General features: G+C 40.6%; 2 protein-coding genes across 3 annotated transcripts; one reads left to right on the top strand and one right to left on the bottom strand.

The window, feature by feature from the left end:
• Window positions 1–534: 534 nt before the first annotated feature.
• Window positions 535–6,017, bottom strand: RB195_004004 (uncharacterized protein; the record flags this gene model as incomplete). Its single annotated transcript, XM_013442219.2, has 2 exons — window positions 535–697; window positions 790–914. The coding sequence occupies 2 exons, from the start codon at window positions 912–914 to the stop codon at window positions 535–537; spliced, it is 288 nt and encodes a 95-aa protein (XP_013297673.2).
• Window positions 6,018–11,028: 5,011 nt separating this feature from the next.
• On the top strand, window positions 11,029–25,814 carry RB195_004003 (uncharacterized protein; the record flags this gene model as incomplete). Of its 2 annotated transcripts, XM_064201914.1 has the most annotated exons (10): window positions 12,022–12,066; window positions 13,544–13,556; window positions 13,643–13,720; window positions 15,112–15,164; window positions 15,235–15,414; window positions 15,642–15,728; window positions 24,452–24,505; window positions 25,323–25,397; window positions 25,478–25,552; window positions 25,767–25,814. In XM_064201914.1, 10 exons carry the CDS (start codon window positions 12,022–12,024, stop codon window positions 25,812–25,814), a joined length of 708 nt encoding a protein of 235 aa, XP_064057795.1. The 2 variants fall into 2 exon arrangements, with proteins under 2 accessions (XP_064057794.1, XP_064057795.1); XM_064201913.1 differs by lacking the exons at window positions 12,022–12,066; window positions 13,544–13,556 and adding an exon at window positions 11,029–11,086.
• Window positions 25,815–27,354: the final 1,540 nt, after the last annotated feature.

Here is a 27,354-nt window from a genome sequence, read left to right as displayed (position 1 = left end):
AAAAAGTGATAATACAATACACCAAAAATTATTTCACTATCAAAGGCATCATCCCGCGAATCTGAAGTGGTGCGGATTTCAGGTGGAGTATTCGTATACGGGATCGTAGATTACGGATAGGGGTGTGGTTCCGTCCACTTCTTCCTAATTGCCGTAAAAAAAGCCCGGAAGATGCGGCGCCGCACAAGGCTGGCGTGCTGCAATCGAACTCCTTGTGGAAAATAGTGCGCCGGAACGCTCGAAGCCGTATCTTCCGGGCCGTTTTTTACGGCAATTAGAAAGAAATGGGCGGAATCACCCGCCTCCCCATAGTCTACGACCCCGTATACGACCAGTACACAGGAAATCTGTACCACTCCAGATTCATGGGGTGATGCCTTTAAGTACAGTACATAGAACAAGAATTGTACTTTATGTAAAATGACGTGTTTTATGACCGTTCGCTATTACTGTATACTTAGTTCACAGAAGAGTACTTGTACTTACTACTTGTACTTACTTGTAACTATAATAATATCAATTCATTAGGAGGACTCATTTTTCTTTTCGCAGAGGTGTAGACGATACTGCGTTCTCTGCCACCGTCTTCGAAGGTGCTATTGAAACCAAATCACTACTATTTCGAACTTTTATTCCGACAGTTCTTTTCAAAGAATTGATGTGAAGATATTTGTCGAATACTCGGCGATATTCACTGCTAAATATACTACTATTGATTTTATTAGTTTTATTTATTCACTTTCATTCATTCGCCCGCACATATTTGCTATTGTTTCAGTGCTTACCTACCTGACTGCATAGTACACAAAAAAATTCATAGCGCAGGCGAAGTTGACAAAAAGTCCAGCCAACAAGTTCACATATACTCGATCAATTTCCAAATGTATAAGTTGACCGACGCCAACGACAATCATTGTACTAAACCATCCGAATATTGTCATTAGACTGATGATAATTAGTGAACGATAAATGTTCTTCATTGTGTCATTATCTGAAAAAGTTGAAATTAACACAAACGAACGCCGTTATCGCGTCAGTCTTCTTATTCTAGGATTGAAGGAAACATTACTTGCATCAAAATAGTCTAACAAAAACCGCTGACCACATATTTGGGACTTTTTGCTCGGGGACCTCGGGTGCTAGGAATCTCAAGAGTAGATTCGAAAGACGAAATTGTGTCAGTACACAGGGAGAGCAACTAAGGATGAAGAGATATGGTTAATGAGCAACATCTGATGTTTAACTATGTTCTTAAATCTCTATCTCACTGATCACTGATCCAGTTGCTAGGTTCAATAAGATCAGGCGTAAACAATAAGATTAGGCGTTAAACCATAGGTTTCTCGGTGCTATCAACATTGTGGCTATCAATAAAACAAAAAATAATAAACAAAATCAAGAAAACAATAAAACAAGACTGATGCTCCAAGTCGAACCCTGATGGAGTGATGACCTTATGATACATCAGACCATATTAATTGAAATGCCAGAAATCCTGCCGCTAAGAACAATATTTGATAATAAAGAAGAGCATGATGTCCCGAAAGTGGAATCAATATAAGATTGGGAGGAGGAGAGCTAGTCGTGGTAAATAGGCAGCGTCCATGTTTGACCTACCTCAGGCGGGGACGGTTCGGTCATTTTTCTCGACGACACTTCTTATCACATCGTCTTCTTCAAAGGCATCACCTTACGAATCTGGGGTGGTGCGGGTTTCAGATGGGTTATGCTTTTACGAGGTCGTAGATTGTGAGGAAGACGGTGATTCCGTCCATTTCTTACCAACTGCCATAAAAAAACTGGCCTGGAGGGTACGAAGCGTGCACAAGGCCGGCTCGCTCCAATAGAAGTCGTCGTAGAAAATAGCGTTCAGAACGCTCGAAGCGCTTCCAAGCTGTTCTTGCAATCTACGCCTACGAATAGTCTTTGACCATCGGAAATCCATAGCACGTCGTATTCGTGGGGTGACGTCTTTAAAGAGTGATATCACTGTCAGCCAAGTTACTCGAAATTTACCTCGAGAGGCAAATCATTCACCTGTCGTTCATCAAGAAGTTGTGCGATCGGAAAAAAACTAAAAAGAAAGCACATACTGATCAAAAATTCGCCACCAACAATCCATTGTGCTGCTAACGGATCTGTAGTGCGGTCAAAACGACATGAACCACGTACGCAATTACGTACGCGGTTTCTCTCGAGGCGCTTCGGTGGAGCGAAGCGGCTACGAGCGTTATGAAACCCTTGTTGGCAGCACCCATCGCTGCAGACATTTGCGACGGTCCTACCTCAGTTCCAACTGCTGCCACCACCGTGCCGTTTCGAGCAAGTACGCAAATGCACCGCAACTACACTCGTGATTCACGTCTTTCTGATCCGACTATACAGTTAACGTGTGCGCGCTGGGACACTCACCATTCAAACTCAGGCCTAAAATCATCTGCAAGCGGTTGAGGATCGCCATTCTCCGAACACATCGTGTTCCGGTATGAATGAACGCACTTTGACCAAACTTTACCTAGACCCGAGGTAGCCACCAAAACAGCCTGAGGAGAACTTCATTGCGCATGAATGACACCAATCCGTTCTAATTTCCCTTCATGTGTACGTAAAAAATCCAAGATTCACTTGTTTTGAATCAAGTTCCATCCAAGAATTAAAATGAAAATTTATTGCTTTCCCAGACATATTTCTGGAATTTGGGGTGGTACGGATTTCAGGGGAAGTATCCGTATGCGGGGTCGTAGATTATGGGGATCGGGGTGGTTCCGCTCATCTCTCCCTGAATTACTGGAAGCAGCTGGCCCCTGAATGCTGTTTTGTACCATGCCTTCTATTGAAGCGCGCCATCCTTTCACGCGTACCGTCACTTTCTGCCTATCAGAGCAGTCCAAATTGATTTTCAACGAATCGCAGGGCAGAGGCGGCGCAAGGGGTGGAGCGTTGCAATAGATGTCGTCGTGCAAAATAGCATTTTGGGCGGCTGCTTGCAGTGATTCAGGTAGACATGAGCGGAACCACCCCGGTCTCCATAACCTACGACACCGTATACGGATACTCCACCTGAAATCCGTACCACCCCAGATTCGTGGTATGCTGCCTTTAAGCGTAAATAAATAGTAAATTTGCTCTCCAACTTACTTATACTGGTTCCTTTCAAAATAATTAGAAATACAGCATAGCAGATTATAATGAGGATATTAATCACCATGATCGATATAGCAAATACATTATAAACAGTTCCTTGTAGTGGCCCAGTCACAGCACAAACCAATCTTCTGAAATACTGATTCTCTACACATCTGGAGTTTCTGAAGAATTTTTCTAAAGGATATCCAAGAAAATCTCCTGCAAAATACATGGTGATATTGGTTTGTACTCTATAAAACGTAACTTTTGCGGGACCATCTCTTTTCGGTCCCGCCGACGAGATTAAATGCAATTCAGTTTCTTGTCGAGCTCATAGGCACATTTACCGCAGCCCACTCCAATAATTTCTTTCTTAAACTTTGAAGCAGCTTCCATTTTATAAAAGATGGAAGATTTTCCTATAATTTTCCTGCAAAATGTGACCTTTTTTTATTGATAGGATCTTCATCAAAAAGAGTTTGCTCTTTTTGATGAAGATCCTATCAATTTTTGATTTCCTCTTGGATTGAGCGGTAGATTCTTGTGTAGTAGCATTCACATTTTTTCGTCCATGCTTCCATCCGGCCCCATAATGTGTTTCAGTGAATATAACACTACTCAAAGATTTAAGTAGATCATCCATTTAGTTACGTTACGTTCATACTTGCAACATGACTGAATGAAAACCCGTAATAAAACGCAGCCTTCCTTAAAAGCACCAGCCCAAGAATATGAGACGGTGCGGGTTTCAGGTAGGTTATGCCTATACGGTAGAGTAGATTATGGGGAGGATTATGATGCCGTCCATTTCTTCCTAGTTGCCGTAAAAAACGGCCTGGAAGATGCGGCTTCGAGCGTCCCGGGACGCTATTTCCTACAGCGAGTTCGATTGGAGCGCGCCAGCCTTGTTCAGGCGCCACATCTTTCAGGCTATTTTTCACAGCGATTAGGAGGAAATGAACGGAATCACACTCCTTCCCATAGTCTCTCCCCGTATAGGCATAACTTTCCTGAAACCCGCACCACCCCAGATTCGTGGGGTGATGTCTTTAAAAAAATAAAAAAAAAAAATAAATTATAAAATGAATAATAAATTAATTAATACTACCCTGGTTTTTTGTACAAGGATGTCGAACCCTCGCCCCTCTATCCTCGCTAGTTGATTCAAATCCAGGAATTTCATTGTCACCCGGTACGTTTATAATATGGATAGAGTTCGTGAACGACATCAGCAAAAAATAATGTGTAGGTACTGGTTCTTTCCACAGTAACCCCTCCTGAAAGGTAAAAAGGGACAAACTGTTCAGGAGTGCAGGCGATGAAAGCCCAGATATCCATGAAAAGCGCGAAAAAAAATGATAATCCAATTTGGACGGACATGTAAGCAGCTTTGTGAATGTCCACCAGAAAAATACTGAAACATAGAGAACATTTTCGGATCGTTAAACACTTCAATAAACAGCTTCACAGCTCTGAACTCCTACAACTGTACTTCAAGGATTTTTTTTAATGCTTACTAAAATCTTTGCAACGACAGTAACCGATCCACAGCTACACCCAACAGCAACATTGATGAAAAGAATAAGCCGAAAAGAGGGATAAGCTGAGCATAAGTGCAGATATCTTGACGTAGTTGGTGATCACTGCTCCTGAAAATTGAATTATGATTCAAATTGAAAATTTTCGCCGAGCCCAGTCGTGTCGACGCGACCTGACTTGTGGTGCAATTGCGGGATCGCGTGTTGACTTTTGCTCAGCTCTGCAATCCGATCGTAATTCAGTTTTTTCTTTCGTTAAATTTTTCTCGAAAATGTATCAGATGTCAGTTCGCTATGGATCCGACTATGGAGTATATGACTCCAAGATAATTATTTTTTCAGGTGCAGATGTCCTAAAAATGTCTCCAGAGATTAGTTTAAAAGGATAAAAGCGATAAAATCACTGGCGTATCAATCCGCTTGGGATGCCATTTTACTGAAATTCGTAATCGTTGAGGTTTTGGCCCTTACAATGACATGGGGATCCCACCCGATGATCAAGTGAGCGTTTTTACCCTTCCAGACAGGTCTGGTACCAATTCATTGATCTCGGGGGATGAAAGGCTTGGTTTGCGCTGGGATGGATTTGAACCTCTGATCGATTGTACCGATAGCAGATCCTCTTATCGATTGCGCTACACCGCCCTTATTGGGCAGGTAGGACGTTTAAAGGCATCACCTCACGAATCTGAGGTGGTACGGATTTCAGGTGAAATATTCGCATATGGGATCGTAGATTATGGAGAGAAAGGTAATTCCTCCCATTTCTTTCTAATTGCCGTATAAAGCGGCCCGAAAGATGCGGCGCGTGCACAAGGCTGGCGCGCTCCAATCGAACTCGTTGCAATGGCACCCCAAAACGCTCGAAGCCGCACCTTTTTTTTGTTTTTTTTTGGATGTTTTTCTACGGCAATTAGTAAGAAATGGACAGAATCACTCTCCCCCCCCACAGTATACGACCCCGAGGCATAACCCGCATGAAACCCGCACCACCCCAAATTCGTGGGGTGATGCCTTCAATCGGACGACGTCTAATACATTTTCTGATGTAGACAACTGCGGATTATTCCTTCCTTCTTAAGCAGAAAGAAAAACCTACACACTGTGAGAAATTATTGTAATGTAGTGCGCAATCATGTGCAGTACATCTCCAGCCGAGATTAAAGCGATGAAAATGTTGCAAACATTCCGAAGATGTCTAAATTAACAAATTTACAAAAAAAAATCTTTTGATTAGGTTACTTACTTGCATCTTATCGTAACATAGACAATTAATGAATTTCCGAGAATACTAATAGTCGGGATTAAGATGTAGAACACTTGATAGGGCACTGGGATTAGTCCAGGAGACATCTGAAGATTTACTTACTGCATATCGATTATGGAGTCAAACTGAAAATACATTCGAAAATTGAAGCACGGTTGGAAAGAAAGAAGAAAATCCGACGAACATCCATGGTCTGTTCCTTAGTGGTAGGGGAATTAAATGATTAAGTATTGATGATGGTTACGGTTGGGTTGGGAGATGAGGTCCCCTTTGAATGTGCAGTCGGGTCAAAACAACATGAAGCACGGTGCAGTTGCGTAAGCGGTTGCGCTGGAAGCGGCACGGTGGAGCGCAGCGGTTGGAATCAAGGTGGGAACATCAGCAGTGAAGTGAACTGCAGCAATGAGCGCTGGTAGCAGTGCTCCTCACTCGATGCTTACCACTGCGCTCCACCGCGACCGCTGCGCATCGAGCGCAACCGCTTGCGCAGCTACACTGTGTTTCATGTCGTTTTGACTCTACTATAGATGTTGGCTGCAAAGGGACCTGCTATCCTGTACCTTATTCTGTTTCTGTGACCCGAAGTCATCTTAGGTTTTGTATCCAGAGATTTCATAGCTTTCACAAAAATCTGCGATTGCCTTTCATAAAAAGGGTAAAGTCCCCGGCGTATCAGTCCGTTCACGATGCGCCAAAACATTTTTTATTCATGGCAATTCAAATTCATTCAAATTTCAAAGTTTCAATTTCTTTCAAAAATTTCAAAATTCAAATTCATTGCAAAATCATTCAATCATATTCCGGAACGCGTGCTGACCTATGAAATGGCTTGCAGGGGCCAGCCGATGTATGAAGTCAGTGTTTTTATCCTCCCGGGCAAGTCTGGTACGAATTTATCGATCTCTGAAGGACGAAAGGCTTGGTTGGTGCTAAGACGGTTTCGAACCATCGACGATGCGGCCATAGCGAACCTTTTATCGACCACGTCACACCCCCTTGTTCCTTGTGCTGATATCGCTAAGATACCTCGTCGTTCATATTTTGATTTAATTACAGAAAGTTCAAACACACTACATTCTGCGAATTAAATTAAAGGATTATAATAGTCCTCATTATGAGCTGAAATAAATAATTGAGTGAAATTAATAGAGTAAGAGAAAAAGAAATGAGTAGATTGAGTAGAAATGTGCGAAACGTCTGTCGCATACTGCTTAAGAAAAATAACTGAATTGTTTTTTTTTAATAGCAAAGTTGTTTCAATAGTGGTTATTAGATGATTGATTGTTTTGAAAGCTTAAAGGCATCACTCCACGAATCTGAGGTGATATGGATTTCCAATGGTCAAAGATTACACGAGATCGTAGATTGCAGAAACGGGTGGGATCTCGCTTATTTCTTCCTATTTGGTGTAGAAAACGCCCCGGAAGATGCGGTTTCGAGCGTTCCGGGGCGCTATTTTCCTTAACGAGTTAAATTGGAGTGCGCCAGCCTTGTGTACCGCCCGCATCTTCCGGACCGTTTTTTTACGGCAATTAAGAAGAAATGGACGGAATCACCGTCTTCCCCCCACAATTTACGTATAGGTATAATCCATCTGAAACCCGCACCACCCGAGATTAGTAGAGATCGCGTAGTGGACTACGGACGGGACGCAAGCCCCCGGACCGCCAGGTGGGGTGGCGTGCCGCGGGCTCGCTGGACCGGCCGCACGGCTGGACATGTCTGGGGAGCGTGCGTGGGGGTCGGGGTGGTTAATTGGTAGGTCAAACAAGGACGTTGCCTATGTAACATCCGCAGACCATGACTAGCTCTCCACCACCCAATCTTATATTGATTCCACTTTCGGGACATCATGCTCTTTTTTCTTATCGAATATTGTTCTTAGTGGCAGGATTTCTGGGATTCTAATTAATATGCTCTAATCAACCATAAGGTCAACACTCCATTCAATGTTCGAATTTTCGAAGCATCAGTCTTGTTTTATTGCTTTCTTGATTTTGTTGATTGTTTTTTGTTTTATTGATAGTCATCATGTTGATAGCACCAAGAAACGTATGGTTTAACGCCTGATCTTATTGTTCACCTCTGAGGTGATTTCTGAGGGTTTGCATTTTAATTTCACGTTTAATGAGTGATCAGCTTCAACTGAACCTTCTACTCTTATAGTTACTCCAACGTAACCACCGTAGAGTCGGCGATCGTTACGTATGCGTTTTCATGCAGCAGTCTTGCTTGAAGACAGCATATCATGAGACTGGCGTGGTACGGAAACAAAAAAAGAACGAAAAGTTCAGATTTATATCACGGAAACGCGCGTGGAAGCGGTCATCTTCTCCTAATCGTCGTAAAAAGACAACGTGGAAGACGGCGCTCTTTCCTACGAAATCAGTCACAAGGTAGGTGCCACGAAGGTTGTCATGCTCGATTTTTCCCAATTTTTCCGGAAAAGGAAACAACTTTGATCTCACCACGAGAGAGCGGCTGTAGATCAGTGATGCCCCCTCAGCAGCCTATTCAAGTAAAACCAATGAAAAGGCTGCTGAGGGAACCGGAGTCCGTGCTGGAGTTCGCCGTCTGCCGTACCTCGTAGGAACAAACATTTTTGGGATGTTTAGAAGAGGATGAGCGGACCTTATGCTTGTTTCCATAATCTGTAATCTGAACTCTGAGATTTTCCCTGTGGCTCGCGTACCACGCCGATTTTGAGGTATTCTGCTTTTGACCGCGCACGCATCTGACGACAACGAATGAACCACTGAAGTTAAACGACGAGATTGTCGAAAGAATTGAGAAAAAAAATGTTGCTTGAAACATTTCGCACAATTGGAATCAACAGCTTTTGAAAAATCTGGGAAATAAGTATAAATAATAATATATAAATTTCGTGTAACCGTGTATATTTACATTAGAATAATTACAAGAAGAAAAAAGCGATTACTAGAAATATTTCGAGTCAAAATAGGAGACCAGTCAAATCCTTGATTGGTCTCCTATCCGAATTTTTCCTGCGAGTTTTAGGTAGCCTGGATTGATATTGATTGATTCTTGGTCAAAATTTAGTTCAACTAAGTTTTAATTTTCTAGTTAACAACTTAGTTTTTTCTCGTCGATTCTACTGCTTTTGTTAATAGAAATTTGTGGATCACCTTGAAAATATCATATATACAATATTTTGAGCAAAATTTGATGTATAGGAGTAAGATTGAAGGTGGATGCAGCCTTAAAAAGGGGGAGAAAGGAGGTTTATATAGGGGATAGGTACAACGAGGATATTACTTGAACAAATCTGCCACAACCGTTTGCGAAAGCGGACAATCCTGAGAATGTCAGTGAGAATTAATTTCGAAATTTCGAAAATTCCCTTAAAAAAACAGTCATTCACCTGTTGTGACGTTTAAAGGACAGCTGTACAATTTTCCTGAATTTTCTGGCATATTATCGTATTCTGTGGAAAAAAGCTGTCCTTAACTGGTAATATGAATTTTATTGCACATTGTACTTATACTTGAAATGCGAAATCAAAAAAAAAAATCAAATCCTAATGGGCTTTAACTTCTTACGATAAACTTCCTAAATGGCCTAAAGGATACACAGGTGATTGAAAATGTTGCTATGACGATCGTACATATTTGAACCAACAATACTACAAAACAAAACTACAAAAACTTTCAATACGGTTTTTTCTTTTCAATTATTTAAAGTGTTTTTATAATGATGATCAAGTCTGTGTTTTTATCCTTACAGACAGGTCTGATACAAATTAATTGACCCCAAAGGGGTAAAGGATTTGGTCGGCATTAAGGCAGTTTGAAACCATTGACCCTGTGACTACAACGGACCTCCAACCGACTGCGCCACATCCGCCCCAGGGATGTACAAAGATAAATTTACTACTATTATTTTACTCACTCTTTATTCATTTATTTATTTATTTTACTCTTACATTAAAGACATCACCCCACGAATGTGAGGTGGTACGGATTTCAGATGAATTATTCGTATATGGGATCGTAAATTATGGAGAGAAAGGTGATTCCGTCCATTTCTTCCTAACTGCTGTAAGATGCGGCTTCGAGAGTTCCGTCGCGCTATTTTCTACAATGATTTTGACTGGAGCGCGCCAGCCTTCTGCACGCGCCGCATCTTCCGGGTCATTTTTGACGGCAATTAAGAAGAAATGGACGGAATCACCCCCTCTTTATAATCTACTTTCCCGTATACGAATATTCCACCTGAAATCCGTTTCACCTCAGATTCGTGGGGTGATGCCTTTAATTATGTACGTAGCTGAATTCATTTGCAAAAAATGCAATTTTTCTTCACCTAATAGCAGGTGTACTGTTTTCGTTGCTTGATTATATTGGCAGAATCTACGCATCCACGAGTGTTTTCTGTGGATTCTTACCGCTAAAAGTCAGTCCTTGAGGCATTTTGGAATGTTACACTGGAAAATTTCAAAATTCAAATGTAAAAAATAAGTAAGTGAATAAATAAATAAATAACTGACTAGCCGAGATGAGACAGGAACATATGTATTGGTCCTAGTGATTCGGTGTACACAAAAATTTCGGCGCCCGTAATGGTTTCGCTCAAAGTTTTCGCTATCCGTCAAGTCCATCTAGGCCGTCGAGATTTTTCGAGAACGCGTTTGTGGAGGTGTACAGTAACCCGGTGGTCTCTCAGGTACTATGAAACAAATCCTATTCTAGTCACATCCGGAAATGTGATACTCAGTGTGCTTTTCAGGTATAGGTCAGGTTGTGTGAAACTTTCGTGCATGTAACCCTTCTGCATATAAAAAAGAGGATTTTTTTTTTCGAACATAAACAACAACAGGAACACCGACTGGGTACAGTAACTTAGGTACCTGATATCTTACTGGGACGCCGAACACGTGAAGCTACTGATGTAGAAACAGTCTCTAACGGTAGAAGTATACTACATACTATAATATAATCCAGTGATGAACAGCTGAGTCCGAAAAGAAGAAGGGAACAAAAACAACAAACGGAAAAACAGAAACGAAAGCATCAGAACAATTTAACAAATCTGAAAGAAAGATTGGGAATCCTACCCAGAAATTGCTTACTGCAAGAGATGTGCCTCTATGTTGAACGGTGGTCAGAACCGGTGATCGTGGCCGAAGGAATTGGAGGTAGGTAAATTTTTTAATCTCTGATTGCTTTTCTTAGAAAAGGTGTATGGGTTTGAACAGTGTGTACGATATATATTTATATTTATTTATATTTTATATTCATTTCATGTATATATATTTTATATATACTCGTTTATTTATTTATTTTTATACATATTTTATTTATTTTATTTTTATATACTTTTTACATTTCTTACATATACTTTTATACATATTTTATCATTTATTTTGGTTTATTTTTTATGTATATTATTTAATTATTATTTTTTATGTGTATTCGACTGAGGTTCAAAGAAAAACATAAATAGAGATAAATGGTAGGCAGTATTTAAGATTATTCGGTCACCATAACAATAAATGTGATAAATATAATATAGTAAAAATATAAGACATATATATATATATATATATATATATATATATATATAAGACAAAAATTGCAACTAAAATATAATATAATATAAAGGACTGGAAAGAGAAAAGAGCCATCTTTTTAATACAATTAATGTCCACAAATGCACAGAAACAAACACCTGTACACATTAAATTCTGTATTATATAATTAATTTAATAAAATTTCATCTAATCACATTTAAGCTGAACGCTGCTTGAAAAACATCACGAAAAGAAAAAGAAAACTTCTATGTCACAGAGATTTCTCTGAAAAAATAATCATGCGCTGTTCACTTCACGGAGCTTAAAAATCATGTGAGACAAATATTTTCAGCACTGTAATAAGCTTCATTCAGTCTTGTTATTTTTTTTATTATTGACGAATCATCTGAAAAATAACGGCCGAGGAAAAAATTCGCCAATCTCTTCCGTGTGTTGCTCAAGGGGTTGTTATTTCGTTGCTTTTGACTGTATGTCACCTTGAACATGGGGGCACATGTGCTCACAGCCTGGGAAGGCGGCATTTGCTCATCCTCCCCTAGATGGAATCTCTGCTCTATTACGCTTTTAATAAAATTAAGAATACGGTAATTGTACCGTGATGACAAGAAAGGCAAATGAAATGAATGAGAGATGTTAATCCGACTCGATAATGGATGAACAAAAAATCAGACAAAACCTCGACACCAAATGTAAACAGCAACAAAAAAAATCGATCGAAGACTTAGGATACGAAGCTACTTGGGAAAACCATAACCAGGTTCCCTGAATAAAATAAGGAGAACACCAACAAGAAGTAGAATATGCTGTTATTTAGCAGTACAAAAAAATTGTCACTGACTCGGAAAAAAAGTAGTAAACAAAATTAAATACAAAATTAATTGAAAAAGTAAAATCAAATTAGCAACCATAGGGGACACTGCGGTAGAGAAATAAATTAAACAAAAGTATGTAGAGAAGGATGCTAATGAACGAAGTGTGATTCATTTCACATGAAGGAAGCAATTATTTACCATTTATCAAAATAATTTATGTTTTGTTAATGAGAAAATTGTTTTATTAATGTCAAAGATCAATTTACGAATGAACATGTGTCATTATAGGTGATACGTAACTATGAGACGTTACTAGAATAAAAATAAAAATAAAAATAAATACCGCATGAAAATCTACAATATATAACAAAATACAACATACAAGTTTTATACAAATAAATATTCCCAATTTTTTGATTATTTTTTTGAGTAAGAAAATTATTTAAATACAGAGCAAAGTATTTATATATACTAGTATCCGAGGAACTGCTCGGTCCTCTTTCCTTCCTGATTTTTTCTGTCTTTTTGACTACTTTTTTTTTGTGTATAACAGCTTTTGCTTGGAACTCTTACTCTCTTAATGAACGCCGATTCCCATTAGTTTTTGTTTATAATGGTTTTCTCCTAGGATCCCTCTATGATGTTAATTACTAGAGGCTTAATTTCTACCCCATTTTTTGTGTAACTATGCATGATTAGAGTTTCTAGTAAGGGAAATCTTAACAAAATCCTAGAACCCGTCCTAGGAGAAGGCTGACTTTGCAAAAGTATGCGAAAAGTGAAGCATAATTCAAATTTCTCCAAACTGTAGTCTTTGAGGAGATCCCTTCAAACTGGCATACCTTGGAGAATTTTCTGGAATAGCGAAAAACGTTTCTCTTGGCATTACGCTCATGAAAAATAAAAATTGTGCTCAACTGATTGCATGATAAAAATCGTACAGAAATTGAATCCTTACGACTTCAGATCAGATCAGGTGTTCTGCGAGAAAAACAAACGACAAGGTAAATGGAAAAATACTACATCAGGACTATGTATGTGAAAAGCAGTTCCGGTGAGTTTTTCGCATACTGTAGGGAGGGATCAGTGCACGTCGTTGCCGAAGACGCGTCGCGTCGCCATGTTACAACACGTTTTACGCCGACTATACACACGGGCGAACTGTCCGCCTTATCAAATGACATGATAAAGTATAAACACCATAAGTCAACAACAATTATTGTTCATTTTCGTTTTTTATTCAATGTAGAAGGTCGTGCTTTGTATGTCCTCTGCGTGCTATTTCTATGTTGATCTTCAGCTTCTTGTATGTTCAAAAAATTGAAAAAACTCAAATTTGTTATTTTAGATGATGAAAAAATGCTAAAAATGCTGATGGACAATATTTACTCGTTTTCTTATGCGTTTTTTCTATTAATATCAATATGTGAGTTCTTTCAAATTTCATATTGCTCGCCTTCTAATAGAAGGTAGCGAAAGTGCTGAGTTTGTTAACGAACAGCTATGTATAAGCGCGCTTTCCCAGAACGATAGAGGACCTGCAGGTCTCAGCTACAGTATTAGCAGTCACTGACCTCGAAAAGTACCGTCTTACTATTTATAACGTTATCTACAGGGCTCATTTGGAGTTAATCACAAGAGACGAGCTGAAATATTGCTAAAAACTCAAAATTGAACCCAGAGATATTTCATGACAAGTTTACGTATCACCTTCCGATATATTACAATTGAAACCAGGATGCGTTTAGAATTTCTCAACAGAGGGATCGTAAAAGGGGTGTCGGAGCAGGAATGGTGGTGGAAACGCTTGTCAGAAGAAAGCTAAAGAGGAAAAAAAAACTTGTCAGAATAAAAATTGAATGCATCACCCCACGAATCTGAGGTGGTACGGATTTTCGGTGGAGTATTCGTATACGGGATCGTAGATTATTGGGAGGGTGATTCCGTTCATTTCTTCCTAATTCCTGTAGAAAACGGCCTAAAAAATGCGGCTTCGAGCGTTCCGGCGCACTATTTTCTACAAAGAGTTCGATTCGAGCGCGCCAGCCTTGTGCGGCGCTGCTTCTTCCGGGCCATTTTTACGGCAATAAGGAAGAAATGGACGGAATCACGCTCCTCTCCATGATCCACTATCCCGTATACAAATACTCCACTTGAAATCCGTACCACCCCAGATTCGTGGGTGATGCCTTTAAGAGATTAAGGAGAAGAAGACAAGGGGTGGAGACGACGTTAAATAAGCACATATTGAGGTACTCGAAATGTTAGAAAAATAGATGGCGTGAACTATTTTTTTAGAGATTTCGCCGGTGTAATTCCACGCCTTTTTGTTAGAGATTCGTTCGAGAAAATACTAAACAAATGAAAGACATTGAAATTAGAATAAATCCAAAGGCCCATCAGTACAAAGCAAGAAAAATGCGCAAATTTTTCATACATCACGTTCTGTTAGAGCCTCGCTTTGAAGTGAGCTGCTCAGAAATTTTTTTTCAAAAAATTGGAGAATATTGAGCATCAGGGAAGGAATTAAAACGAGTAAGTATCCGGTTGTCCACAGAGATTTGTCATGTTGAGGTTAAAAAATCAACTAACGAAGTAAATATTCTGCATTGTAAACTGCACAACAGAAGTTGTGAAGGTAATAAAATGGAAAACAAAGTGTGGAAAACAACTAATTTAATACATTACGTACTCTATTTAAAGACACACTGATGCAATGAGTCGACGCCAGTCGATGGAGACTGTGCAAATCCTTGCAATTTTCTAAAAATTTCTTATTTTTGCATTTTATCGAAAGGCAAGTCCAAATTTTTTAAGGGAATCTTATGACGTGCAGCAGAACACCAACGAGTGAAGATATACTAATGGAGGTACGCCTAAGGTCTTTCCCGTCCAAATACAGCCTAAACAAAGAAATTTAACCAAAAAATTAGTCTTTAGGAGCTAATAGAAGAAAAAGAGTCAAGAGATTCTTCTTCTTCTCTTTTGTCAGCATCTCGAACCTCAAAAGAAACCTCGAAAAAATACCAAAATCCGAAGAAAAAACAATCAGGGAAAAAAGGAGAAAGTGCTAAGGCGAAACAACCCAGACAACCACGGACTCCACACCGTACGCGCACGGTAAAGTGCTGGAGCTTGAGTGGTCATACTACTGTATAACTGTAGTTGACAGCAAATGCTTTCAACCGAGTGAGAGCGATGCGCCTTGATGCAGTACAGACAGAAAAAGTAGTGAAGAAGTGCGTGTGTATGCAAAATAGAGGAACGGTGTCGCGTGACACGCGTTGCGTCTACCCGGTTGAACACATTTGCTAAAGACTATAATCTTCTGCACTATTCACAATCAGAACGAGCCTGCCTTCGATCCACAACGTGGAAGAACACCAGTGAATAAAATAGAGAGAATTGCCAGAGGAGAAAAGAAGGATAAAGATGTGAGGGAAATAATCGATGAAAAATTCTCAAATGTACATAAATTAAAAGCAATGCAGTGGTTGGTGATTTATCTCCGAATAGATTTTCACGAGTTTTAGGGTGTTTACTTGCTTTTTTTTAAGTTCGGTACCATTAATGAGGGTTTTCCTTAGGGATGAATTAAAAATTCTAACGCCGTGATCTCGTGGTGTAGTGGTTATCACATCTGTCTAACACACAGAAGGTCGGCGGTTCGATCCCGCCCGAGATCATCCTTTTTACCTAGGAAATCGGGGATTGATACCACATCTAGTGCTCTTTGATGAAGTTGTTATCTAGGAATGACGGTCATCCTTAGTGATGAATTAAAACTCTAACGTCGAGATCTCGTGGTGTAGTGGTTATCACATCTGTCTAACACACAGAAGGTCGGCGGTTCGATCCCGCCCGAGATCATCCTTTTTACCTAGGAAATCGGGGATTGATACCACATCTAGTGCTCTTTGATAAAGTTGTTAACTAAGAATAACGATATTCCTTAGGGATGAATTAAAAACTCTAACGTCGCGATCTCGTGGTGTAGTGGTTATCACATCTGTCTAACACACAGAAGGTCGGCGGTTCGATCCCGCCCGAGATCATCCTTTTTACCTAGGAAATCGGGGATTGATACCACATCTAGTGCTCTTTGATGAAGTTGTTATCTAGGAATGACGGTCATCCTTAGTGATGAATTAAAACTCTAACGTCGAGATCTCGTGGTGTAGTGGTTATCACATCTGTCTAACACACAGAAGGTCGGCGGTTCGATCCCGCCCGAGATCATCCTTTTTACCTAGGAAATCGGGGATTGATACCACATCTAGTGCTCTTTGATGAAGTTGTTATCTAGGAATGACGGTCATCCTTAGTGATGAATTAAAACTCTAACGTCGAGATCTCGTGGTGTAGTGGTTATCACATCTGTCTAACACACAGAAGGTCGGCGGTTCGATCCCGCCCGAGATCATCCTTTTTACCTAGGAAATCGGGGATTGATACCACATCTAGTGCTCTTTGATGAAGTTGTTATCTAGGAATGACGGTCATCCTTAGTGATGAATTAAAACTCTAACGTCGAGATCTCGTGGTGTAGTGGTTATCACATCTGTCTAACACACAGAAGGTCGGCGGTTCGATCCCGCCCGAGATCATCCTTTTTACCTAGGAAATCGGGGATTGATACCACATCTAGTGCTCTTTGATGAAGTTGTTATCTAGGAATGACGGTCATCCTTAGTGATGAATTAAAACTCTAACGTCGAGATCTCGTGGTGTAGTGGTTATCACATCTGTCTAACACACAGAAGGTCGGCGGTTCGATCCCGCCCGAGATCATCCTTTTTACCTAGGAAATCGGGGATTGATACCACATCTAGTGCTCTTTGATGAAGTTGTTATCTAGGAATGACGGTCATCCTTAGTGATGAATTAAAACTCTAACGTCGAGATCTCGTGGTGTAGTGGTTATCACATCTGTCTAACACACAGAAGGTCGGCGGTTCGATCCCGCCCGAGATCATCCTTTTTACCTAGGAAATCGGGGATTGATACCACATCTAGTGCTCTTTGATGAAGTTGTTATCTAGGAATGACGGTCATCCTTAGTGATGAATTAAAACTCTAACGCTGCGATCTCGTGGTGTAGTGGTTATCACATCTGTCTAACACACAGAAGGTCGGCGGTTCGATCCCGCCCGAGATCATCCTTTTTACCTAGGAAATCGGGGATTGATACCACATCTAGTGCTCTTTGATAAAGTTGTTACTAAATACATTCCTTAGGGATGAATTAAAACTCTAACGTCGCGATCTCGTGGTGTAGTGGTTATCACATCTGTCTAACACACAGAAGGTCGGCGGTTCGATCCCGCCCGAGATCATCCTTTTTACCTAGGAAATCGGGGATTGATACCACATCTAGTGCTCTTTGATGAAGTTGTTATCTAGGAATGACGGTCATCCTTAGTGATGAATTAAAACTCTAACGTCGAGATCTCGTCGTGTAGTGGTTATCACATCTGTCTAACACACAGAAGGTCGGCGGTTCGATCCCGCCCGAGATCATCCTTTTTACCTAGGAAATCGGGGATTGATACCACATCTAGTGCTCTTTGATGAAGTTGTTATCTAGGAATGACGGTCATCCTTAGTGATGAATTAAAACTCTAACGTCGAGATCTCGTGGTGTAGTGGTTATCACATCTGTCTAACACACAGAAGGTCGGCGGTTCGATCCCGCCCGAGATCATCCTTTTTACCTAGGAAATCGGGGATTGATACCACATCTAGTGCTCTTTGATGAAGTTGTTATCTAGGAATGACGGTCATCCTTAGTGATGAATTAAAACTCTAACGTCGAGATCTCGTGGTGTAGTGGTTATCACATCTGTCTAACACACAGAAGGTCGGCGGTTCGATCCCGCCCGAGATCATCCTTTTTACCTAGGAAATCGGGGATTGATACCACATCTAGTGCTCTTTTATGAAGTTGTTATCTAGGAATGACGGTCATCCTTAGTGATGAATTAAAACTTACCTAACGTCGAGATCTCGTGGTGTAGTGGTTATCACATCTGTCTAACACACAGAAGGTCGGCGGTTCGATCCCGCCCGAGATCATCCTCTTTACCTAGGAAATCGGGGATTGATACCACATCGTGTTTTCTTTAACTCTAGGTCCGTGGGTGTGTTTCCATCTGTCTACCGGTCGGGTTCCCCGCCCGAGATCTCCTTTTCCTAGGAAATCGGGGATTGATACCACATCCAGTGCTCTTTGATAAAGTTGTTAACTAAGAATAACGATATTCCTTAGGGATGAATTAAAAACTCTAAGGTCGCGATCTCGTGGTGTAGTGGTTATCACATCTGTCTAACACACAGAAGGTCGGCGGTTCGATCCCGCCCGAGATCATCCTTTTTACCTAGGAAATCGGGGATTGATACCACATCTAGTGCTCTTTGATGAAGTTGTTATCTAGGAATGACGGTCATCCTTAGTGATGAATTAAAACTCTAACGTCGAGATCTCGTCGTGTAGTGGTTATCACATCTGTCTAACACACAGAAGGTCGGCGGTTCGATCCCGCCCGAGATCATCCTTTTTACCTAGGAAATCGGGGATTGATACCACATCTAGTGCTCTTTGATGAAGTTGTTATCTAGGAATGACGGTCATCCTTAGTGATGAATTAAAACTCTAACGTCGAGATCCTGGATCTCGTGGTGTAGTGGTTATCACATCTGTCTAACACACAGAAGGTCGGCGGTTCGATCCCGCCCGAGATCATCCTTTTTACCTAGGAAATCGGGGATTGATACCACATCTAGTGCTCTTTGATGAAGTTGTTATCTAGGAATGACGGTCATCCTTAGTGATGAATTAAAACTCTAACGTCGAGATCTCGTGGTGTAGTGGTTATCACATCTGTCTAACACACAGAAGGTCGGCGGTTCGATCCCGCCCGAGATCATCCTTTTTACCTAGGAAATCGGGGATTGATACCACATCTAGTGCTCTTTTATGAAGTTGTTATCTAGGAATGACGGTCATCCTTAGTGATGAATTAAAACTCTAACGTCGAGATCTCGTGGTGTAGTGGTTATCACATCTGTCTAACACACAGAAGGTCGGCGGTTCGATCCCGCCCGAGATCATCCTCTTTACCTAGGAAATCGGGGATTGATACCACATCCAGTGCTCTTTGATAAAGTTGTTAACTAAGAATAACGATATTCCTTAGGGATGAATTAAAAACTCTAACGTCGCGATCTCGTGGTGTAGTGGTTATCACATCTGTCTAACACACAGAAGGTCGGCGGTTCGATCCCGCCCGAGATCATCCTTTTTACCTAGGAAATCGGGGATTGATACCACATCTAGTGCTCTTTGATGAAGTTGTTATCTAGGAATGACGGTCATCCTTAGTGATGAATTAAAACTCTAACGTCGAGATCTCGTCGTGTAGTGGTTATCACATCTGTCTAACACACAGAAGGTCGGCGGTTCGATCCCGCCCGAGATCATCCTTTTTACCTAGGAAATCGGGGATTGATACCACATCTAGTGCTCTTTGATGAAGTTGTTATCTAGGAATGACGGTCATCCTTAGTGATGAATTAAAACTCTAACGTCGAGATCTCGTGGTGTAGTGGTTATCACATCTGTCTAACACACAGAAGGTCGGCGGTTCGATCCCGCCCGAGATCATCCTTTTTACCTAGGAAATCGGGGATTGATACCACATCTAGTGCTCTTTGATGAAGTTGTTATCTAGGAATGACGGTCATCCTTAGTGATGAATTAAAACTCTAACGTCGAGATCTCGTGGTGTAGTGGTTATCACATCTGTCTAACACACAGAAGGTCGGCGGTTCGATCCCGCCCGAGATCATCCTTTTTACCTAGGAAATCGGGGATTGATACCACATCTAGTGCTCTTTTATGAAGTTGTTATCTAGGAATGACGGTCATCCTTAGTGATGAATTAAAACTCTAACGTCGAGATCTCGTGGTGTAGTGGTTATCACATCTGTCTAACACACAGAAGGTCGGCGGTTCGATCCCGCCCGAGATCATCCTCTTTACCTAGGAAATCGGGGATTGATACCACATCCAGTGCTCTTTGATAAAGTTGTTAACTAAGAATAACGATATTCCTTAGGGATGAATTAAAAACTCTAAGGTCGCGATCTCGTGGTGTAGTGGTTATCACATCTGTCTAACACACAGAAGGTCGGCGGTTCGATCCCGCCCGAGATCATCCTTTTTACCTAGGAAATCGGGGATTGATACCACATCTAGTGCTCTTTGATAAAGTTGTTAACTAAGAATTACGATATTCCTTAGGGATGAATTAAAAACTCTAACGTCGCGATCTCGTGGTGTAGTGGTTATCACATCTGTCTAACACACAGAAGGTCGGCGGTTCGATCCCGCCCGAGATCATCCTTTTTACCTAGGAAATCGGGGATTGATACCACATCTAGTGCTCTTTGATAAAGTTGTTAACTAAGAATAACGATTTTCCTTAGGGACGAATTAAAAACTCTAACGTCGCGATCTCGTGGTGTAGTGGTTATCACATCTGTCTAACACACAGAAGGTCGGCGGTTCGATCCCGCCCGAGATCATCCTTTTTACCTAGGAAATCGGGGATTGATACCACATCTAGTGCTCTTTGATGAAGTTGTTATCTAGGAATGACGGTCATCCTTAGTGATGAATTAAAACTCTAACGTCGAGATCTCGTGGTGTAGTGGTTATCACATCTGTCTAACACACAGAAGGTCGGCGGTTCGATCCCGCCCGAGATCATCCTTTTTACCTAGGAAATCGGGGATTGATACCACATCTAGTGCTCTTTTATGAAGTTGTTATCTAGGAATGACGGTCATCCTTAGTGATGAATTAAAACTCTAACGTCGAGATCTCGTGGTGTAGTGGTTATCACATCTGTCTAACACACAGAAGGTCGGCGGTTCGATCCCGCCCGAGATCATCCTTTTTACCTAGGAAATCGGGGATTGATACCACATCCAGTGCTCTTTGATAAAGTTGTTAACTAAGAATAACGATATTCCTTAGGGATGAATTAAAAACTCTAAGGTCGCGATCTCGTGGTGTAGTGGTTATCACATCTGTCTAACACACAGAAGGTCGGCGGTTCGATCCCGCCCGAGATCATCCTTTTTACCTAGGAAATCGGGGATTGATACCACATCCAGTGCTCTTTGATGAAGTTGTTATCTAGGAATGACGGTCATCCTTAGTGATGAATTAAAACTCTAACGTCGAGATCTCGTGGTGTAGTGGTTATCACATCTGTCTAACACACAGAAGGTCGGCGGTTCGATCCCGCCCGAGATCATCCTTTTTACCTAGGAAATCGGGGATTGATACCACATCTAGTGCTCTTTGATAAAGTTGTTAACTAAGAATAACGATTTTCCTTAGGGACGAATTAAAAACTCTAACGTCGCGATCTCGTGGTGTAGTGGTTATCACATCTGTCTAACACACAGAAGGTCGGCGGTTCGATCCCGCCCGAGATCATCCTTTTTACCTAGGAAATCGGGGATTGATACCACATCTAGTGCTCTTTGATAAAGTTGTTAACTAAGAATAACGATTTTCCTTAGGGATGAATTAAAAACTCTAACGTCGCGATCTCGTGGTGTAGTGGTTATCACATCTGTCTAACACACAGAAGGTCGGCGGTTCGATCCCGCCCGAGATCATCCTTTTTACCTAGGAAATCGGGGATTGATACCACATCTAGTGCTCTTTGATAAAGTTGTTATCTAAGAATGACGGTCATCCTTGGATGATTAAAAACTCGATCTCGTGGTGTGTGGTTATTTCCTTGGGATGAATTAAAACTCAGGGATCGGGTGTCATCTGTCTAACACACAGAAGGTCGGCGGTTCGATCCCGCCCGAGATCATCCTTTTTACCTAGGAAATCGGGGATTGATACCACATCTAGTGCTCTTTGATAAAGTTGTTATCTAAGAATAACGATATTCCTTAGGGATGAATTAAAAACTCTAACGTCGCGATCTCGTGGTGTAGTGGTTATCACATCTGTCTAACACACAGAAGGTCGGCGGTTCGATCCCGCCCGAGATCATCCTTTTTACCTAGGAAATCGGGGATTGATACCACATCTAGTGCTCTTTGATAAAGTTGTTAACTAAGAATAACGATTTTCCTTAGGGATGAATTAAAAACTCTAACGTCGCGATCTCGTGGTGTAGTGGTTATCACATCTGTCTAACACACAGAAGGTCGGCGGTTCGATCCCGCCCGAGATCATCCTTTTTACCTAGGAAATCGGGGATTGATACCACATCTAGTGCTCTTTGATGAAGTTGTTATCTAGGAATAACGGTCTTCCTTAGGGATGAATTAAAACTCTAACGTCGAGATCTCGTGGTGTAGTGGTTATCACATCTGTCTAACACACAGAAGGTCGGCGGTTCGATCCCGCCCGTCCCTTTTTCCTGGAATCGGGGTTGTCCTGTGTTGAAATTGTATAAGATAATGGGATTAAACTCTAACGTCGCGATCTCGTGGTGTAGTGGTTTCACATCGTCTAACACACAGAGGTCGGGGTTCGATCCCCCCGAGATCATCCTTTTTACCTAGGAAATCGGGGATTGATACCACATCTAGTGCTCTTTGATAAAGTTGTTAACTAGGAATAACGATCTTCCTTAGGGATGAATTAAAAACTCTAACGTCGCGATCTCGTGGTGTAGTGGTTATCACATCTGTCTAACACACAGAAGGTCGGCGGTTCGATCCCGCCCGAGATCATCCTTTTTACCTAGGAAATCGGGGATTGATACCACATCTAGTGCTCTTTGATAAAGTTGTTAACTAAGAATAACGATATTCCTTAGGGATGAATTAAAAACTCTAACGTCGCGATCTCGTGGTGTAGTGGTTATCACATCTGTCTAACACACAGAAGGTCGGCGGTTCGATCCCGCCCGAGATCATCCTTTTTACCTAGGAAATCGGGGATTGATACCACATCTAGTGCTCTTTGATAAAGTTGTTAACTAAGAATAACGATTTCCTTAGGGATGAATTAAAACTCTAACGTCGCGATCTCGTGGTGTAGTGGTTATCCATCTGTCTAACACAGAAGGTCGGCGGTTCGTCCCCCGAGATCTCCTTTTTACCTAGGAAATCGGGATTGATACCACATCAGTGCTCTTTGATGAAGTTGTTATCTAGGAATGACGGTCATCCTTAGTGATGAATTAAAAACTCTAACGTCGAGATCTCGTGGTGTAGTGGTTATCACATCTGTCTAACACACAGAAGGTCGGCGGTTCGATCCCGCCCGAGATCATCCTTTTTACCTAGGAAATCGGGGATTGATACCACATCTAGTGCTCTTTTGATGAAGTTGTTATCTAGGAATGACGGTCATCCTTAGTGATGAATTAAAACTCTAACGTCGAGATCTCGTGGTGTAGTGGTTATCACATCTGTCTAACACACAGAAGGTCGGCGGTTCGATCCCGCCCGAGATCATCCTTTTTACCTAGGAAATCGGGGATTGATACCACATCTAGTGCTCTTTGATAAAGTTGTTAACTAAGAATAACGATTTTCCTTAGGGATGAATTAAAAACTCTAACGTCGCGATCTCGTGGTGTAGTGGTTATCACATCTGTCTAACACACAGAAGGTCGGCGGTTCGATCCCGCCCGAGATCATCCTTTTTACCTAGGAAATCGGGGATTGATACCACATCTAGTGCTCTTTGATAAAGTTGTTATCTAAGAATGACGGTCATCCTTAGTGATGAATTAAAACTCTAACGCTGCGATCTCGTGGTGTAGTGGTTATCACATCTGTCTAACACACAGAAGGTCGGCGGTTCGATCCCGCCCGAGATCATCCTTTTATACTGGGAAATCAGGGGTTGACACCACATCTAGTGATAGTGATGTGATAACCGCTCCTTAATAAAGTTGTTATCTAAGAATAACGATTTTCCTTAGGGATGAATTAAAAACGCTAACTCCGCGATCTCGTGGTGTAGTGGTTATCACATCTGTCTAACATCTCCTTTTACCTTTGTAATCAACCTTTGTTTGTTTGTGCTCAATGTGTTTTTTTTTTGCATTTCCTTCGTGCTCTCGTGAGCTCCTTAATGGATATCGCTAAGAACAAGCATTTTCAGGCTTATCCTACGTTCGATGACGCTCCAAGCGACTGGGACGACGAGAAGAAGGAGGTACTGTGGGTCTTATTTTATTTTTTCTTCAGAAAATTATCGAAGCAACTCTGTATCGTAGAAAAGTGTTCACCTCCTTGTTAGAACATTGTTTTCTTGCGTATTTTGAAACAAATCGACTGCGAAAGGAATTTGAGGTGACTTTAGAGGAGAAACAGGGCTAAATTTTTAATTCACTCTATTTTGAAAAAAATATTCGAGTACTCTTTCGCTTATATTGTTCACGCAACCTCTGTCGAGTTCTGCGATCGTGGGGCGAAAGAATAGATCTTCCCTAGTTCATCCAGTAATATCTACATTCATTTGTGATAAGAATAACGCGGAACCTCTTTTTTCAGTTAAGAAGAAGGTGAATTTTTAGCTTCAGGTCTTCCCATGACTATGACTATTATTAATAGTTAGCTTTTCTTTGTTAGGTAACATTTTTTTATTATTATGTTCGGCGCCAGATGAGGAGAGATGAGGAAAGCACCAATTAGCGGGCAATGCGCTTGTGTCCTATCCTATATTTATTATATTCCTAAATTAAAAATATTCCGAGAGTAGATATGTCTGCAAAAAAAGGAGGAAGCTTCCATTGCTTCAGATTTTGGCATCAAGAAAAAATATAGACGTGAAAAACAAGAAGATTTTGTGATAGAACCCTCGTTCAGAGTGGTAATGACACATTTTTAGTTTTATGCAGCAGTGCAGTGGTATTTTAAAACTGTAGCGGTGGTAGGATCTTCTCCGGATATGGAAACTGTCATAAAACCAGCACAACGGACTTTTTCAGTAGTTATTATTTGATCTGTCGCTAAATCTTCCTGATTTACAGCGATTAAAACCGAGACAACCAGTTCTGAATGCGAAAGAAAAAGCTATTGCAATGGGGGCGAAAAGAGATCAAAGTGTGAGTTCGTCATTAGTATTTTCGGAGGATAATGTAGCTTATCGATCGATTATATATCATAGATCATTCATATGTTGTAGGCTTATCCGACAATGGATGATATTCCCAGTGATTGGGAAACAAAAGAGTCAAGAATTGAGATTGGGCCAAAAAAGGTTGGAAAATAATAAATTATTTTCGACTGAGATTAATACCATTCATATTTAGTAATGCAACAGGTCAAAGTAGAAGTAAATAGCCGACGTAGACGTTCATATCTAGACTTTTCTTTTGAATGAATGACTGTTTTCATAAATAATGAAGAAAAAAAACGGAAGGAAGAACAATTTATGAATTTTTTTTTACCACGAACTGGCTAGAATTTTTCAGCGTGCAGCGAAAAATGTTGCTAAAAAAGGAGGAAAACGCAAAAAATGAAGCGAAACAACAAGTAGATCAAGAATTCTTCTTCCTAATTGACACTTTCCCTGTGATTTAACTGTTAATAAATAATTTTTTGTATACTCTGTGTTGTTATTTGTCAAAAATCAGTCAAAAGTCAAAAATCTCTCTAATTATATGATCAGGCTCTCGGAATCGCTAATTCTTGGATCTCTAGAATAAGTGAGATTAAGCAAAGGGAAGGGGCGGGTGTAGTGTAGCGGTTAGAGGTTCCGTTTCCTGCACAATCGGTCGGAGGTTCGAATCCGCCCTAGTGCTCACCAAGCCTTTCATCCCTCCGGGGTCGATAAATTGGTACCAGACTTGTCTGGGAGGATAAAAGCACTGACTTGACACATCGGCTAGCCACCGCAAGTCATTGTATAGGCCAGATACACGTTCGTTAACCTCTAACGATTCTGAATTGAAGTGAACGTGGGGGCGCATCCCAAGCGGATTGATTAACGCCAGAAACTTTATCCTTTATCCCTTTTTAAGCAAAGGGAAAGGACTATTCTTGACTACGGAGAGTACATTATACTGCTCGGATACGTAATTATTGTGTAATTATTAATTACTTTTTTCCTCCTTAAAAATAGGCGTTCTATCTAATTTTTCCAATTTTTTAAAGAAAATATTAATACGTTGAGATCGCAAAATGCGCTACATTTCAACCTTTCTCGAAATGCTGGTGTATAATAACGTGAATATTATTTTCGACGTCATTTTCATTAACTATTGTCACGCAAGAAAATAGGAGATGACGCCAATTTTTAGAAAGGAAAGGTCCCGAAAAAAGCCTCAACAGATATGCATCGACCGAATACAGCCGATGATAAAGTCATTGTTGTTTTTATCCTCCCGGAGACAAGTTTGGTACGAATTTATCGACTCCTGAGGGATGAAAGGCTTGCTCGACTCTGCGGCGGTTTCGAACCATTGACCATGCGACCATAGCCGACCTGTTACCGACTGCGCTAGATCCATCCTATCTATATAACTACTGATATGATTCGTTGCAATTAAAAACTATTTTTATATTCTTATTTGTTATTATTTTTATTTGTTATTTATTATTATTCTTATTTATTATTTATTTTATTCTAGATATTCTTCACTTGCAATGCAGGTGAACAAAATTTTTCCAATTTATTTAAAATATTTCTTCTTGAAAAGATTCTGAGAAAACTTCTTCACATAATCAAATTTAAATGATATAAGGTGAAAAAGTGGTCCCGGCACAGAAATGGATATATGTATGTACCAATGAACAACGAATAAATAAAAATAAAACTAATGAAAATATTTAAAAAAATGATAAAATATAATACATAAAAGGATAAAAACTGGAATAAGTCCTCAAAAAAAAACCTCAATTCCTAACAGTGAGGTTTCGGCTAGTTTATATTGTTACGTGATAGAAATTATTTGGAAAAATTTTATATATTATTTCTAACAAAACCAAATGATTCTACCGGATTCGTGTCGTCGGAGTTTCTCCACGGGATTCTCTCGATGTTAGTTGCGAATGTGTACG

The sequence above is a fragment of the Necator americanus genome, chromosome IV (assembly GCF_031761385.1).
Source record: "Necator americanus strain Aroian chromosome IV, whole genome shotgun sequence".
Taxonomy (NCBI): domain Eukaryota; kingdom Metazoa; phylum Nematoda; class Chromadorea; order Rhabditida; family Ancylostomatidae; genus Necator; species Necator americanus.
This window is presented reverse-complemented; position numbering and strand designations above follow the sequence as displayed.